At 39.6% G+C, this 18,336-nt stretch overlaps 3 protein-coding genes across 3 annotated transcripts; 2 read left to right on the forward strand and 1 right to left on the reverse strand.

Moving 5' to 3' along the window:
- The first annotated feature begins 1,841 nt into the window (after positions 1–1,841).
- LOC136443289 (uncharacterized) lies at positions 1,842–4,279 on the forward strand. The gene is made up of 3 exons (XM_066440469.1): positions 1,842–2,034; positions 2,620–2,705; positions 3,408–4,279. Exons 1-3 carry the CDS (start codon positions 1,870–1,872, stop codon positions 3,550–3,552), a joined length of 396 nt encoding a protein of 131 aa, XP_066296566.1. The 5' UTR covers positions 1,842–1,869; the 3' UTR covers positions 3,553–4,279.
- Positions 4,280–4,343: 64 nt separating this feature from the next.
- Positions 4,344–13,736, reverse strand: LOC136443287 (uncharacterized). The gene is made up of 11 exons (XM_066440466.1): positions 13,284–13,736; positions 11,073–11,210; positions 8,732–8,754; positions 8,235–8,266; positions 7,867–7,924; positions 7,338–7,437; positions 6,961–7,072; positions 6,582–6,624; positions 6,286–6,356; positions 5,461–5,569; positions 4,344–5,079 (listed from the first exon to the last, which is right to left on the reverse strand). The coding sequence occupies exons 1-11, from the start codon at positions 13,534–13,536 to the stop codon at positions 4,879–4,881; spliced, it is 1,140 nt and encodes a 379-aa protein (XP_066296563.1). The 5' UTR covers positions 13,537–13,736; the 3' UTR covers positions 4,344–4,878.
- Positions 9,305–10,822, forward strand: LOC136443288 (tripartite motif-containing protein 3-like). Its single transcript, XM_066440468.1, has one exon. It carries the CDS (start codon positions 9,676–9,678, stop codon positions 10,630–10,632), a length of 957 nt encoding a protein of 318 aa, XP_066296565.1. The 5' UTR covers positions 9,305–9,675; the 3' UTR covers positions 10,633–10,822.
- Positions 13,737–18,336: the final 4,600 nt, after the last annotated feature.

An 18,336-nucleotide genomic window follows, 5' to 3' on the forward strand; every position in this document is an offset into this window, starting at 1 on the left:
TTGTTGACCAAAAAATGATCCACCCATTGCCTTGAGAAGAACGCTCAGGTATGTTACGCGAAATGGGTTTGAAAGCCTTTCCCGTTCCACACGACTTGTGTTCGTGCCTTTTTTCTCCCAGTTTGGATCTGATATCCACGGCTTTGGGCGGCGCCATTGTTTACTGCTGGATATATCGGTAACCGTGTTCCTCTGTAATAATGACATTGACTAAATAGAACTCTCACATCGCAAGTGGAGCGCGGCCTAGTACCCCCTTCGAGCGATTCTTGTATAGCAACGTTGGAAAACGATACTCTGCTATTCTCCAAACTACCACAAGTGATCTAAAACACACTTTATTTCATGTTTATGTAATTTTCCTAATTTTCCCACGTCTACAGACTATAGGAAGACTACAGAATGTACAATCATCACAAAACCCACACAGAATCGTTCTTTTTTGCCTTCCACTTAAAAAAAAGTAATACCTAACAAGTAATTGTATCCTTTTAGAAATCATATTAGAATTGTCATGTGTTATCGTTCTTCTTTTATTTTCTTCTGCTACTTGCGATTAGCCTTAGAGCATGCAATAAACGTATTGCCACTAGTAGCTATCATCAGAATTCAAGGAAAAGCTTTTACAGAGCTGATATTTATGACCTCCTCTACACCAACACGATATTTTTGTACAGTGATCTTATAAAATCATACCCTATTTTTCACTCATCTACCATGATGCGATTTAAAACAGCTATTTACTGTACTTTGATGTAATTTACGGGGTTATCAGAACTTTTTACAGAGCTCTCTCTCCGAGAGTCGCTGCAAGAGCTGCTTCTTTGTCTTATTCCACTCCTCCTCGGCCGGTGATAGGCTAGTGCCCTTGTCGTCTTTCAGGGAGTCGGCTCCTTGGGGTGTATCGCTCTCATATTGGATGTCCAAGTCAATGTTGTCCTCATTGATAGCGGTAGTCTTAGATTCCGTCATGATTCGACTTCAAGGTTACGGTTTAGTTACACGAAAAGGACTAAAACAGCATCCCTTCTCACTGAAACCATGCACAAGACAAGCTCTACTCGCTACCACGAAGGCTGCTCGGTTTTAATACAAGCGACTTCCTTGGTATTTTGACACGTCGTTTTTGACATTTTTATATTTGGGAGAGCTAGAGGCGAACTCCGGAACAGATTAGAGCTAGATAAGCAGCAGGACCTGGCGTCCACATGAAGTTCACGTTATTACCTTATTTGGGCGACGCCCTCTCTATATATGTATGTATATATATATATATATATATATATATATATATATATATATATATATATATATGATAGTTAGGTATTAAGAGACAAGAGCCAATTAAGTTCAATATGGGAGGGAATGCATACCAGGCTCGAGTAATGATATAACACCAGCCACGTTGAGATGATTACATTACTCAAGTATAGATAATTTCATTGTGCTGCGTCCTTGAATTGTTTTCTAACGTTACGTAACATTGAAATGGTTGTCAATATTACCTAAAAGATTGCAAAGGGCAACAAAGCCAACAGAATTAAGTGTATAGTTTACAAGACGGGCAAAAAAGGGTCAAAACTTGACGTTTTCTCAGATTGCACATGTCCGTGCGGCCGCTAAGCGGCGTTGCTGTACGGGCCAAAAAAACACCTGTTACCAACATGTTCAGACTCTATCTGTCAATACTTATTCCCGGGACAGTCAACTTTTGCTGAAAATTTTGCCTTCAAACTATTAAACAACATGGTTCCTGAATCATCTATAGCCGGATGTCCCTTTATTCTGACTTTTAATCAACACCCCAGACCCCCTACAATCTCTATACTGTAGAACGGTCTGTCCCGGATATTCTATGACGTCATCAAGATGGCGGAGGGTGACCATGGTAAAGGCGACGCCGGGCACCCGGACCAAAACAACGCCGAACATGCCGATATGATGGAGGTCGAGGCCGAGGAACCTGCGCCTGGCGGTGCAGATGGAAGCGGGGAACTGTCAGAGTTCGTCATGGCGCACTACAACCAACAGCGGGTGAGGAATTTGGGTTGTTTTGTTTCGCGGGGGAGGCGTATGGAACGTAGTAGTGTAGTACAAATGTATAAGGTTTCACGGCCGGGCATTTTAAAGTCATATGCTTTGTAGATGTGTACAAAGTATTAACTTCTGAGCAACGTTTCCTGTGATCTATGTATATGGGGTGGTATGTATAATTGTCCACTATACGTAACAGCTGTATCAAATTCAAAACACATAAACACACCAACAAACACATTTAGTTTAAACACACACACATAACGTTATAACTGTTACATATACGAACATTAACACACGCGTAAACATTAACACACACACACACACACAGATTCAAATACATAGGCAAACGAACAAACAAACACACACTCATGGATACACACACACACACACACACACACATATGAATGCACATAAACAACACACACACACACACACACACACATACAAGCACATATACAAACACACATTCATGAACACACACACACATTAACACACGAAAATTATCACGCACACACACACAAAATGAGTATGGCATGTCGTAGTTATGAACATCTTTAACCATGAGTTTTTCCCCTATATCAGGAGGAGGGCAGGTTCGAAGGAAACGATGACATCAGCGCAGAACGGACACAGAACTTCATGGAGAGGGCGCTGGCAGAGAGTCAGAGGTTAGAGACATGTCTTGTCTCACTAGGTGGTGCCATAGCGATTTCATCATATGGAGATCTGGGCACTCAAAACTGATGAGAGTGTGCAAGAAAATAATGTTGCCTTAGATATGAAATCTAGATGGTCAGGAAAGTTTTACAGATGACTGGACACAATTAGAAGAAGTGATCTAGTCTTTGTTTTGTTCTTTCACATCTTTGATTTCGGAAGACTATGCTCAGGCTCAAAATACATTTTTCTGCCAAGTCGTACTGGTATTGACTGATACTCATGTCAAAAAGATTATGATAGGAAACAATTAAAGGCAGTGCTTTCATTTCCAGGTAGGAGGAAAGCTGAAGATTTCAGCAGTAAACATACATGATTTTGAGTTGAAAGGTCCAAAAAGTTTCCTTTAGAGTTTCTGTTTGGTTTCCTTTGCCTGTGTCTGTCTGTGTGTCAACACGATAAGCCAAGAAGGCCTGGATGGATTGTTTTGATATTTGGTATGTGGGTAGGTCTTGATCATGATGAGATTTAAAATGATTAGATTTTGGGCCCCCTAGCAACTTGTTATGGTACTGCAGCAGAATTAACTTCCGTTTTGATGTCTTTTGATCTCAAGATGGTCTCCAATTTGGAGTGGAAAATACTGCTCTTGTTACATGTACTTTATGAGTTTCTTAAGATTCCAGCAGTAATCTAAACCTCCTTGGTTCCAGGATGAGTGCGGAGGCTGCGAAGTCTGACCAGAAGAGACAGGACCTGTACAGGAGACTGGGCGTACCGGACATGGTCGACCTCACGCTCGAGCACGCATCCGAGGTCATGGTCACCATACAGAACGGGGACAGTCCATCACGCTAAGCAGGGGCTTTCTAAACAGGAGTGCTGTGTAACAGTGTGTTCTCATAGTGTCAGCGAAGACCTTACCCTTGGAAGCAGATTCTACAAAAAAGGGCTATTCAAACAATTTTGAATAAACCAAATTGAATGTAAATTCCAATTGGAAACCTTGGATTGTAGTACTAGTATTTGTACACATTGTCAACTAACCATGCACAACTGTAACTTGTCTGGCCATAATTTTACCCTCAGGAAGCCTTGAAATACCCCATTTCATAATGAAGTGTTTTTATATAACTAAGACTGCATCATTTGTGTAGTATTTTTGGCAACCCATTATTACAGACTGTATATACATATCAGTAATTCATACGTTTCTGGCTGTCACATGGACAAATTGGATGAACAGTATGTTTTGTATGAAAATATGGGATGAGCTTTAAATGCTATTAGAAGTGTGACTTTGTTGTATCTGTGATGTAAATATAATTTTTTTGTACATTCTGAAAGTTCTTCTACTCCTGGTATCTTTGTGTACTTTTGAAACTTTCTCACATTTTTCAAGAAAGGCAAACTCATTCTTTTCAAAAATATGTTTGTTTGTAATGTCAAATAACCATAGATGTTTAAGTCTAAGTGTTGTTGGTCCTTGTCTTTCAAAATTGAAGTGTACAATGTATGAACAATGATGTATTTTTGTGTGCATGCTTCCCCATATGATAAAATTTCTACAATTGACTGGAAGAAATGTTGACTCCATTATCATTGTGGAAGACCAGAGATATCACATTCATAAGACAACAAGAGATTAGTGAAGTTTGATATATACTTTTTTATTGGGAAGAGAAAATAAATACAAGGACTCTTTAAGTCTCCTATCATAGCTATGGCACTTTCAGCTAACAAATAGCACACACTTCTAGATTCTCAATCAAACAATCCATTCCATACCACAGTAGTTGTTATAATACACAGCAGACCATCACAAATGATTATCATAATCAATCAATTCAGTTGGCACCCTATATCACAAATTTACAAGAACTTTCAATATAATATCTATACAGCTCCAGTTAGCTTCCATCAACTCCTTAAAGGCTTTTCAGCAAATATTCCCTTTCTTTTTAAGAAAGCACATAACAGTTTATTTCTTTGTGACCACATAGGGTATATTAACATTACAAATTCACAATAGTCAATTATTTCATTGTACAATTTATATGATTTTATATCATTATACAGCTATGCAAATAGAGTACTACAAAAACATTCCCATTTCACACAATCTCCTCTAAAATATAACTTTATATCCACAATATTTAACTATTTCAGAAATCTCTTTCCTTGTCAGGAGTACCAGATAAGTCTATCATCCCGTATGTTCCCTTTAGGTAGGGAGGAGTTGAATGGTTTCACTGTGGCATTGAAGTTGTAAAGCTTGATGACGTTAACGTGAGGAATGCTCGCACATTTCCCTTTCCTGACGTAGTCTGGGAGCTCGAGTTGGGTCAGGTTGGATGTGAAGTAGCCGTTGATCGCAAAGAATTTCTGTTTGAAAGGAAGATGAGACTATATCAGCACAAGAAATCCCTCATTCAAGCGTAGGTATTATGATATATATCATCCACAAAGTGTGATTCAAGAAAAAAGTTGAGAGAGTTTTGAGTCCTCGAACAAAAAAAAATGTAACAACATCGATTCCAACCTCCAAATCCGGTATTCAAATTTTTGACAGCAGCGCAACTAGTGCACTAGAAACGCATTCTAAATGTTTTATGGAAGCCTGTGTGACAAAAGTAGAACCCTGTGTAATAACGAGATTTGTTGCCCTGTCTGGAACACCCGTATCGAACATTATCTTGGCCTAGGTATGACATAAACATATAAACACCAAAGTGATGAAAAGTACTGTGCATTGTTGAACCAAACCTTTTCAGCATTGTACAGCTCCACAAGGTTGGAGTAGACAGGCCAGTTGGGGCTGGGCTGGAACTTGGTGGTATTAACTGGGTCTGTGCTAAACTGGATTATACCCCATCTAACAACGCAAACACAAAGAATAACTTTAGATGTATAACTTATTGCTAAAACAATGAACAGTTACCTTACCTTAAAAGTTAGCACAGTTATAGCTCAAATAATCAACAGTTACCCTACCTTAGCACAGTTATCATCATGATAGAAATTACCTGCATTAACAATTCATTCAATCCCTCAATCATATAAACAGACAATATATCACCATGAAGATATCTAGGTTTGTGTTGAATAGTCCTGTCTTTGATGAGAGCTACCTTAAAGAGACCAACGCACCTTAAAGAACCCACCGCACTTATCAAAAAGAGTATGGGCCTGTCACTGCACTGGTCAAAATACACTACTCTCTCCTAATTCTGCACAAATTTGGATTTACAATGTTGGGTAAAGATAGAGCTCAAAGGTAAAAGTAAAGGTAAAGCAGTCATCCTCAATTGAGGTGAAGCATGATGCTTTTTCAAGTAGCTAGTGGTAGTAGTGCAATGCAAAGTCGCCATGGCACCGCCACGGCGCAATCCCTTACAACTTACGAATGCAATCCCTTACAACATGTCCGAGCTGGAGTCGACACTAGGATCGAACTCGGGCCCCAGGATCCACGGAATTTGATCCAGATGGCGAAGCAGCGGGGTTGTGTTTCCGCTTGCGCCATGGGGACATGTCGCAATCTCTCCTTATATACCTAAAAAAATCTCAATGCAGAAGTGATGCCCTCACCTTTCAGGTAGGTGCATGTTAATGGAGTGCTGAGGAGACCACACCCAATTATCTTCAGGTAAATCAGGTACCTGCAAAAAAAAGGCTCACGAAAATAAAAGTCATCGCAAGTATATTTTATTCACGGTGTACTTTGAAGAACATGAAAGACATAAGTAGAATGAATTGTATACATTTAGCTATTTTCTAAAATAGCACAAACTTGGCTGCATGCAAGTCTGGCCATATTAATCATAAAATCCTAATGATTTGTAACAACTCCATAATGCCAGCTGAGGAGTATAACATTTTGTTACCTTTTCATAATGGCCATCGACATTCTTTACATGCCACTCCACCCTGGATGGACAAAAACATTTTTCAAACATTTACGATGAATTGAAAACAAATTATAAGAAGACAAAAATACAACAAAATAAGTTATGTCCTAGTGGTTGGTTGTGCAATATTAGAATCATCATATGTGCATTTTTCAAAAATTTATGATGGTTTAGAAACAAAATGTAAGATTACAAATATGGAACAACATAGTCATGTTCTATTGGTTCTTCTTATACAATATTAGAATCATCATATGTGCATTAATTCGTGGTGGAGAGGTCACAATAAAAACTGAAAAATTAAAAACAAAAATAAAACCATGTGAAAGTTTCCAGATCTACAGTACAGCATCACCTGCTGAAGTTGATCCGCCATTGGTCGCCGTGTTTGGGCGGGGCCGTTGCCACGGTACAGTCATGAATCATGTCCTTAAATGGAAGTGCCAATTCCACCATCCAGTACTTATCTAAAGGAAAAAAATTGAATATTGTTGAATAAATAGACTGTACAGTATAGTGAGTAAGTAAAGCAGTCATCCTCAATTGAGGTGAAGCATGATGCTTTTTCAAGTTGCAAAATACTTTTTCAATTATGTCATAATTATGAGACCGTCATTATTAAACAGTCATAACTTTTAAAGTTCAAATTTACCTGGCAACTTCAAGGTTCTGCCATCCAGTATGGTGGGCAATATTCATCTCACACAAACACCCTACTTGTGAAGCACTCACTTGGTACTAGTGGATTGTTGACAGGTCCCTCCACAAAAGTTCCTGACTTCATTGTTGGCATCTCCCAACTACTGTTGGCATTGCCTCCATTCAGGTAAGGCTGTACAGTGTGAACCAAACGAAAATCTTGTTTATCATACATTTAATACACTTAAACCTAACCATGTTGCCGAGTGATACTTTTCTGGAAGAACCCTCATCTGGCATGATGTACAAATGTATAAACTTTATATTTGGTGTGTACTTCTGCGAGAAAGCAAAAATGTTTCCTTCAATTTTCATGACACTTTTAAAAGGGTGTTTAACCTTCAGCATACTAAGGTAGCTGTTTGTCAACAGTTTTGTACTGGTTATGGCTTATGGGGCTAGGCAGCAGGAAGAAGGTTAATAAATTTAATCAATACAGGATGATATGAGCTACAACTGTAATGACACTCAAAATACTAAAAAGGTAATACGCTTTTATCCAAATCAGTGATAATCATGTTATCAAATTACATCTCCAGATGACACAATTAGCTGAGCCTACCTTACTTAGCTCCAGGTCCCATGTTGTGTTGATTGCATTGATTTCAAACTCTTTGTAACTGAAAATCAGATTTGAATTGGATTATCCTTAGTTAGAATTGCGTTCAATCTTCTTCATTCTCTTTCAACATTAATGAAAAAATCACCAATGAATATGGTATTTTGGGAGCATGCATGTATACATCAATTCTTCAGTGTTGTCCCTTTTCAACCTCCTTGCTAAAACCAAATGAATCTCAATACAGAACTCATACAGACTTGAATATATGCACAAGTGTAAACAAGCCCTTAGCAAAGAATAGTTTTCAGAGCTGGAACACTTGATACCGTAGTTTAAAGTATCATCTAAGACTTGTACTGAATACTTACTGATGAGTGTTTCCATCTGGATCTGTGAACACCTTCAAAACAAAATATGAAGAAATATAACTTAGCTGCATTGTGAGTTGGCCTTGCAATTGTACACCAAAGTACTGAAAACGTACACAATATTGTCAATCTAGAGTAGTGTGCTACTGCTACATAATCAAATGCATTTGAATGTTTACATGTGTATCCTTCCTTTTCAAGTACACATTATACTAACTTTTACACATTACACATTTCATTTTGTCTATGTCTTAAATCTTATTTGCTTGCAAATACAATTAACAGCCATATACCATTTGGCCTGGCCTCCACATGTACATATCCTTACAACTACTGACCTAGTATATGACTGTATGATGTAATGTCACCAACAACAAGAAGTAATGGAACTGATTGTACAGCATTATTACTATTGCTAAAAATTTATATATATAGGCCTTCTTTGTAACACACCAACGTCTCTGCTATAATAACTTATATCTAAAAATTATACTTGCCTCAAAGTCATTGTCCTGGAATACTGCAAAAAATAAAGAAAAATAAACTTTAAGTTTAAACAAGAAATTTAAGCTTGTTCACACACAATAACATTTAAGAAAATGCTGTGTCAAACAATATTCTGCACAAAATAGCTACCCGGCTAAGCAGCTATTGTCTTCACCCATTGTAGAGTCTAGGGACTACAAAGGCCTACAGATAACTTAAGTAAATTCTCATGGGCCAGAACTTCCAGGCATGTGATGAAGAAAAGTGTGTCTTAACTTCAGAATTTTGAGAATTAAGACAAATTTGACAAAACGTGATATTGCAGCCCCTGCACATATAATAATCACAGCTGTTTTAGAGTACAATAATCAATGCAAAAAGAAGAAAATCACTACACTAAGACTTACTACTTTAACAGTATCACTTATGGAGAATAAATCCAAACTAAAAATGACCAAACTACAGATGACCTTCTCTTGATGCTGAATTCAGGTCATGACTCTGAATTTAGATCATTGACTGCAGGTGACCTTTTGAAGACCCTGTCTCGAATTCATGTCATGACTCGTTTGTTTACCCTTTCATTGAGACTCAGGGCCATGTGCAGGTGATCCTTCCATAACAGGACATCACACTGCATGGTGCAGTAGATCAAAAACATAGCAGGGAAAACAAGAGAACCGTCAACATGCACGATACGGGACCCCAGAGCTCCAGGTTTTATCCTCAACTAATACATGTATACCCGGGTAGCTGAGCTAACTTTTAGCTAGCTGCCTGTGTTACAGTGTGTGTGATCAATGGACTGAAGTAACTTCAAGCAAGCTGTGGATTGTTTTCAAGGTGGGAAATTCGCTTCTTTTGGGAACTTTCTTGCCATAAAAACAACAGACACAAGACATCCGGGGAGCTAAAATCCAGCCTACCATATTCCAGTTAACTTTGAGACTCCGAGATGGAGAAAACTATGTTTACACCGAGAAAACCATTTCTTGCCTCGGCACATGTTCCAGCAGTGGTGAAAACTGATAGTCTTTACCATAGTGAGCAAATTCAAAATGAGAAGTATGTACGAAAACTACGCTTTGGTGAGGAGGGGATAGAACAAGGTCAATTTTTGTACCCTGTTGGAGTTACAGTGTCCGTTGAAGGGGAGATCTTTATAGCTGACAGCGGCAACCAGAGAATCCAAGTCTTCACCCTGCAGGGGACATTTGTCCGCCAGTTCCCAACGGTCCTATCAGGTCGACAGAACATGCAACCGCATGACATGGCTTTGGATGGGGAGGGAAACCTGTGGGTGGTGGGGAACTCAATGTCTGCAAACTTTGCTGTGCGGTACAACAAACATGGCAAAGTGCTGAAGAAGATTGATCTGCAGTTCACAGTGTGGGAAAGGGGAGTCACTGTGGACACCAGGAGGAACCACATCCTCATCACACGAACCACAGGGGACTGGTACAACACACGTGCGGAAGTGCAGGTGTTCAGGCCAGATGGGACATTAATAAAAACTTCATGTCGGCAGCAGGGGATGAGGTACCCTCAGAACATCACCGTGGACGGGAAAGGGAACATCCTTGTGACAGACTATGAAAATGCCTGTGTCTATGTGTACGATGAGGATGGACAGTTTCTGTTCCAGTTTGGAGGTGAGGGAAGTGGTGAGAGTCAGCTGCAGTACCCCCATGGCATCTGTACAGACAGGGCAGGTAACATCATCATGGCAGACAGTGAAAACGGCCGCGTGGAACTGTTTGACGAGACAGGAAAATTCCTCCAGCACATCGCTACAGACATGCAAGAGCCATGGGCTGTTGCCATGGCAACACAGAGGCAGCTGGTAGTGACTGACGTTTTTGATGTTTCCGTTTCCGTTTTCCAAACCTTTGGAAACCTTTCAAAGCTTTAGATACAGGAATTCCTTAAATGTACTGTCAAGTTTTGATGCCTTATATACTAGTACATGTAAGACTTACCAATTGGTTGTGTCATATGGGTATCATCAGAATAAGACTGGTGAATAAGGCTGGTGCATAAGGCCATGTCTATTTGTTATATAAAGCCAAGCCAAAAGATATGTGAATTAGCTTTGGCCCAGAGTTTCAGAGTGATTTTAATTAAAAGAACAGAACAGAACTGATAATGGTTATTGTTAAGATCCCAATGTAAAGGTATGGTGCATTGACTTGAGAAAGAGGGAGTGGTCACCCATAACTAGCATGATGCAAAAATTTTTGCTTGGTGTTTTGTGTTGAATTAATTTTAATCAAGAATATCATTATATTTATACGATTCATAGACTATTCCTATCTGTTATCTTGCCATTTCCTGTCTTAAGAACCCACATACCTACTGAGTCATGCTTCGTCTGGTTGGCAAACACGTCTGGCTCTTGCAGATATCCCGCCACGTACAGATTCGTGTCGTCCCATCGTAACTTGGCGAACGTTTCATACCGTGGAGTGGGGTAGTCTTCTCCTTGAATGTCTTCAAAATTGGGTGATGGTAATAAATTCAACATGGAAACAAACATGCAAAATATGGACAAATTGTCTTAGAATAAGATACTCCAGTTACTACAAGCCTTATTTCTGTGTACGTGAATAAATATATCACAGTTGAATGTTTTTATGACTATCACATTAATATTACGAGGCAAACGTATGACTAAATAAAATATCAATTGTACATTGTTTGTTCCCAGCAAAAATTACAATTTTTGTACTTAAACCACATTATGGGGTTCTAGATGCTTCCCGGACGGCTTTTCCGCCACTATTAACCGAACTGGGCCGCTTTTCCGGCATCTGAACTGGACCGCTCTTTCTACCAACCCACCTGCATGCTGAGTCTGTGACTACTCTCACCTCTCAAATAGAAGTACCCCCTGGAATAGAAGTACCCCCCGGACAAATTTTCAAAATGTAATATAAGTACCCCCTGGAATAAAAGTACCCCCCGGAAAATTTCAAAAATCGACAGTTGAGGCTAGGTAAACTGTGTCCATACATGTACAAATGTCACTGTCAGAGGGAAATAAGATTATAAGCAGGTAGGTAACTTATATTTAGTCAATTATGCCATACCTATTAAGTATATAGATATGGAACAGAATAACTGTCCATAGCTTGTTCAAATCATGATGACCTTCCTCGCCTCTTCGTAAAATATAATAGTAATATTGAAAAATTGGGCATAGTTCCCCGCTATGACCCCAAACCGGGGGCCACGGTGCTTTCAAATTCAACAAGTGAAAATGTACATGATACATGCTTTTTCTACTTGGAACTTGAAGCAAGTAATCAAAGAAAATTGTTATATCATTTTATTATGACTGACAATCAGTGACATATAACAAAAATCATCAGAGTACTTTTAAAAGTTAAATGTACCTGATCATATTTTCTAAAGACATCAACCACAAAAAAACACAAATATGAACACAGTCCTTCCACAGAAGAAATATGTCTATAAACTTTTGCTCCATAGCGTCGAAAACAAAGTGAGACGCTCGGATTTCGAGTTCCCGCGGTAAATCCAACAATATTGAATAGAGATCGACTGTAAAAGTAGCTCAACGTCACAGACCGCACATACTAAGAAGTTACCCATTACGTGTTGACACTAGAAACCCGCGATGAACCGCCAAAATTGGGAAAATCTTACGATTATTTAAAAAGATGAACCCTCTGAAAATAAATATGGCGCTGTGTGTCTATCGTTGCCCAAAAAATATAATATTTCCATGCGTTTACGGTATCATTTTAAAGATCGGTATCCGCACTACGCAATATGCTGCTAGTTTTACTGTCGCCATGCCTGAGAGTGGCGGCCATGTTTCGCGCTGTTGTTTACCGAATCATATCGGACATATTTCTGCCGTTTTAGAGATTTTGTGGCCTCAAAAAACATATCTCAAGGGAAGTTAAGTTATGATTGTTGTTTTAACGTGTTACATGTCTTCTGCGAACAAATAATTCTTCCGCCGCGCTGCCGATACTACGGATATAGTGGTCAGGATATTATTATTCCCTGTGTAGAGTAGAGCACACACGTTTTTGATCAGCGTGCTTTGGTTTACGTCCGATCAAAGTTATTTATATGAAAATTGTATTTTAAAATGTCAATGTCGCGTCTTATTTTCCGGTTTACTTTGTAGCGTCATAGCGATATCGACCGATATGTTACGAGTGCCGCCAGGATACTTTCACAAGGCCGTCAAAGCGGCGAGAAAATCAACGCCGGTAGGCCGAAAAATAGCGAATTACGAGCAAAAATACCGGGGAAATATGGGCAAAAAAACCTTAACTTACGATTTTAGAGGGATTCCTGGTTTGCAAAGCCTCAATTTTTAAAAAAATAATAAACGTACCGTCTAGAATAAGAACGTACAGGGTGGAACTATTGGCGAAAAAAAATAAACGTACCGGTACGTTTATTTGAGAGGTGAGAGTAGTGTGTGTGTTTTCATCTCTACAATTCTTCAACATCAACAGCAGTTTTAGGAAATTATAATTACACAATCCTAGAGGGTAAATCAGTGAACAAAACAACCCTTACCTACAAAACTGTCCGTCCATGGCGCATCCTCCCACGCCTGTTCATCTAGCCTGCCGTCCACATCGATGCCCCCCTCCCTCTCCAGTAGCTTGTACACCACGTACGTCTTGGGCAGGGGCAGGCCACAAGGAGCTCGAGGGTCGACTGAAACGCTCGGCTGGATTACAGACAGGATGAACAGCACAGAACATGTATACAGCCACAGATACTGCATTTTAGCTGCCAGTCTGACACTCATATGGGACCAAAACATGCACGCAAGGTGCTACCGGAAATTATCAACGATATGACCCCATGACCCGGAAATGTAAATAGGGGTTATTGAAGGTCATGTATGTGTTTGGTTGATTGATTAACCCATGGATGTTGATAACGTTACTAATAACATGAGCATGATTAGTATAGAGAAAGAAAAAAAATCTTCAATCGACACGGTACGGATACAAAGAAATGCCGATATTGTCGATTGAGTTTACTTTTTTTTAAATCTGAGAAGACCGTAGCGGCCACGAATAGTGGCGAACTTCTTTTGAGAAATAACGTTACATGCCGCTCAAATCCCAGCTCAGCCGAAAAGTTATACATCATTAAAACTGCGTAATAGATCGTAGACCTAAGCATAGTCGTGGTCACTCCAGATATGTAGGGTGTATTTGCATTGATTAAACGTTTGTATAGTAGCCCTCATCATCATACGAAGTCACTTCAATCATTTATTCATCTTTTATATGGTGGTCCCTTCAGTTAGTTAAACGTACAAATTAATTGATTTCCAACGGAGCCTTAAATCGAAGTTACGATATATTATCTACCGGAAAATACACGATCCAAGTGAAGCCACGGCTAATCAAGCAACGAGGTTTGCTTTAATGTAGACGTTACAGTTGGACATATGCGCAGTGGAGTTTGTAGCGCCGACTTAAAATCCTTGAAACCCTTTCTTTTCCTTGAAAATTTTGTCCCAATGTGGAGACTTTTGGGGAACAGGAAAGGTGTATCAAAGCTTTCCCATCAAAATTTGTTCAGTTCACCAGTTTAGTTGGCGAAAGTGAATGTGTGAGTAGTTGGTTCAGGCAAGGAGGTTATACACTAGTACATAAGGCTGAATGTGTATCTAACCTCCTTGGTTCAGGCCTGCCCTGAGCGGATGCACACGGGAGAAATTAGGTAAGGTTTGTTGACTTCCGGGATCTGTGCTCGTCGTTAAGCTGATTAACAGTCCATTTTATTTGCATGGTTATCAAGTATACCCTTATGGCTATGTGGTGGAAAAGAATTTTTGAGATTGAACTTTGGCTAAGTACTTTTACAAGGTCTCGTTTTTTTTTTAATGCTTCTTTTAACTATGCTCGTCTTCAATGGGGAGCACTGTTAAACATGTGAAACGTCTGCCCTAACTAGAGTTGAAAAATGCATCCCTTTATAATATGAGTAGGCTTTCACACTTGTCTAGTAGTATACATAAAGGGGTATAAAAGATCAACAGATATCACATAAACGGTAGATGTTTATTATTCCTTTTATGCAGATGCACACCCCAAGAGTATGCCTGTATCTTCAAGCAGAAATGTTATTCTGCCAGAATAGCAGTCGAGCTAGTTTTGAGCGTATAATGATAACCCTGGCCCATTCTGGTATCTGCAAAAAAACGCGCACCCTCAGAAAACATACAAAACAGCACCAGATATGAAGCACGCTAATGCTTAGGTCACCAGTTTCCAAAACGGGCCGGGGCCCGGTCGGGCAGCTCGCTGGAACGAAAAATATAATATAAAAGACAACGAAAGACACAAAACGTAAGAAAATTACACCTAACTAGAACTGACTTTTTGTTTTCGCAAACGGCCGGGCCCCGGCTTGGAAATGTGACCCTACAATAAAAACAAGCCTGCTTGTAGATGATGTGGCCTTGTGTGCCCTATTTAAAGGCCCACTAGGAAAAACTGACCTACTTTTGATGGTCAGAGAACGTGTAACCAAGCTATCGCAACATTTTGACGCCACGTTATTTTCGTCTTTTCCAGTGCTAGATTCTCGTCTTTGGGGTAGGCCTATATTTTTCCATAGGTACTGTACCGGTATATCGATGCTCCGGTATTTTGGACCTGTATCGAAAAGATTTTCGCGGTACCGGTATACAGGTCAAACAAGTATGGTTTTCCGTTCTTTGCGGGAGTTTTGAACCTTAATTGTCAGCGTAACTATACTCTCTGTGTTGTCAGCGTAACTATACTCTCGGTGTATTGAAGAATAATGTTAAGAACGAGAGGATTAGTCGAGAAACCGTTTACTTGTCCAACTGACGGGGTTGCGGTAAAAATGAACTGGGTCAAGACTAGATTAGAAGCCTAGTATGTTTTTGATAGCGTTTGTACTGTGACGCAGGTATTAACAACGGTGTGTGCTGTTTAGCAGCATAGCTCCAGGACTGCTGTATAGATGGATTCATATGAAATTTGGTATGCGGTTATGTCTTAACCGGTCACTATTATATTTTGGGCCCCATTTGGCTTTCCTTGGGACTGCAACATCATCATATAGTATGGTATACATGTAGTCTAGTATACTAGTATAGTATAGCATAGCATAGCATAGCATATCATAGTATAGTATAGCATAGCATAGCATATCATAGTATCATACGGTATAGCATAGCATAGCATAGCATAGCATAGTGTAGTATAGTATAGCATAGTGTAGTATAGCATAGCATAACATAGCAAATAGCATAGCACAGTATAGCATAGCATATAGCATATATAGCATGGCATAGCTTAGCCCAGCCTAGCATAGCATAGCATAGCATAGCATAGTATAGTATAGTATCGTATAGCATATCATAGTATAGTATACTATAGAATACTATAGTATAGTATTAGACATACTTTTCAGTGGTTCAAATGTCTAATTTCTATACGACTTAAGGTTGCCCAGCTGTGAGCTTCTTCTCAAACGTGAGTTAGCGGGAGGCAAGATGTCAGTTGCTCTCACTCCAGCGGTAAAGACGTCCTTTGATACTGACGACCAAACGATCTCCGCAACTTACAGGCCTCAACCATGGGACTTTGACCACACAGGTAGACTTAACACACACATTTAAAACGCGATTGTATGGTTGCATTTTGTTTCCCTCTAAAATTAGTAGTAAACATCTTTTTATTCTATTTTGCTTATCATTCTATTTCTTAACAATACATCAACAATCATTATAAGGTTGATATATTTGAATCCATCTTTAGGTGGTGTCCCAATCTGGAAACTCCTTGACCACATCGCCCCGAAGTGGATGGACACACAGACCCGTTGGTTCTCGCCCCCCAAGGATGGACCGCCGTTTGCAGACATGTTCTTCTTCCGCTGCATAACCTTTAGATTCTCTCGCTCCTTTCACGCTCAACTGCACCCAGGCTGTGGCTTACCTTATAACGCTAGAATCTCAAACATAGGTAAAACATCTCTCGTCCTAAAGCAGAGGGTTCTCGATGAGGCCACTAGCAAAGATGTTCTGGCAGAAGGGTACATGCAGTACGTCTGTGTCTCTTCTAAATTACGCCGTCCAGAGCCTTGGGCGTCTTGGCTCGCACAGAGATATCCCCAGTGTTGTTCGGCCCCTCGCACAGCCACTGTGGAACCGTTCGATCCCGCCGTGGCTGAGCCAAAAGATTCGTTCGTCTACACCGTAACGGTAGCCCCAAGTGACACTGACTTGTTCGGACATGTGGGTCACTTTCAGTTTGTACGATATTGCCTTGATTGCATCTCTTTTGGAAAAGAACGAAGTGCGTATCCGTCTCTTAAAGAACACCTGTCTCGGTATAAGTTGGAAAACATAGAGGTGCTATTCCAAGGTGAAGCCAGGGCTGGCGATGTGCTAACTGTAATATCTTGGGAAGATCCTGAGCAGTTAGGTACGGTCAGATTCCAGATCAAAAAGGGAGAAAACAGCGTTACTCAGTGTTCGCTACAGTTCTTCAATGTCTGTAGCAAAATGTAAAACACCATCGTGCAGATAGCAACTTTTTGTAAATTTTGTAGGCGAAATTATAAGACCATGGATATGAACGAAGACTTATCATGTGTATGACCAATAATGTCATATTGAAGTTTTGTTGACCAAAAGGTTTTTTTTGTGATTTTGGTGTTCACTAGATTTGTTGGCCAACACAAATGATAGCACGGTACATTCAGCAGTGTATGGAAACTGTGTAAATTTTGAGCAACGTAGGGTGATTCCTGAAATTCCATGCGGAGTGATAATATTTCCTTGTATCCTTTTGTGCTTTAATTTCATAGATAACATGTATTGATTACTCAACAAGAATTGTTACGTACCAATTACGCTGTACCTTATGAGTGATACTGTATTTGATACATGTGACACATGGGCGACAATTTTACCATCACGAGACAATTCAGTAAAACAATGATTAATTTGGTTCTTCATGAGCAACAGTCACATATAACAGTTATTATATTACATCAAAGCAACGCAATGCTGTCTTGCCTCGTCTCATATCGGTTTCTTACTCATGTTACACAATGTTCATATCATGACCAGTTATTCTGAACTCGGTGTTTGCTGACATAATGATTTATGATGCAATAGAACGTAAGACTACTTGTATCCTGTTCGTTTAACTTGATCAGTTGGCTATGCTTGTGATGCAAAGAATACTTAGTATGATGCAAGGCCATTCTGCGTCTGTTTCATTTTACTTCAATAAGTTAGTTATGCAACATATTTTGTGATAAAAAAAATGTATGACGCAATATTATTCTATGCCTTTTCGATCTCCTTCAATAAGTTAGTTTACTTGGTTATGCAGCATAATTTTGCTAGAGGAATGGGCGAAACGCTGAAAGATGAAAATAAGTTGGATCTAACATCTGCTTGGAGATGGGTTCAGCCAAACAATTGCTGGTGACACACAGTCACGAGAGGGCACTGTTCATCACTGTCACGGGATGATTACTGATAGGTTAGACCACCAGTCATTGTATTGCATCAAAACAACGCAACTTTCGACACCTGTCTCATAATACCGGTTTGTCA

This window comes from Branchiostoma lanceolatum, chromosome 10 (assembly GCF_035083965.1).
Source record: "Branchiostoma lanceolatum isolate klBraLanc5 chromosome 10, klBraLanc5.hap2, whole genome shotgun sequence".
In the NCBI taxonomy this organism is placed as follows: Eukaryota; Metazoa; Chordata; class Leptocardii; order Amphioxiformes; family Branchiostomatidae; genus Branchiostoma; species Branchiostoma lanceolatum.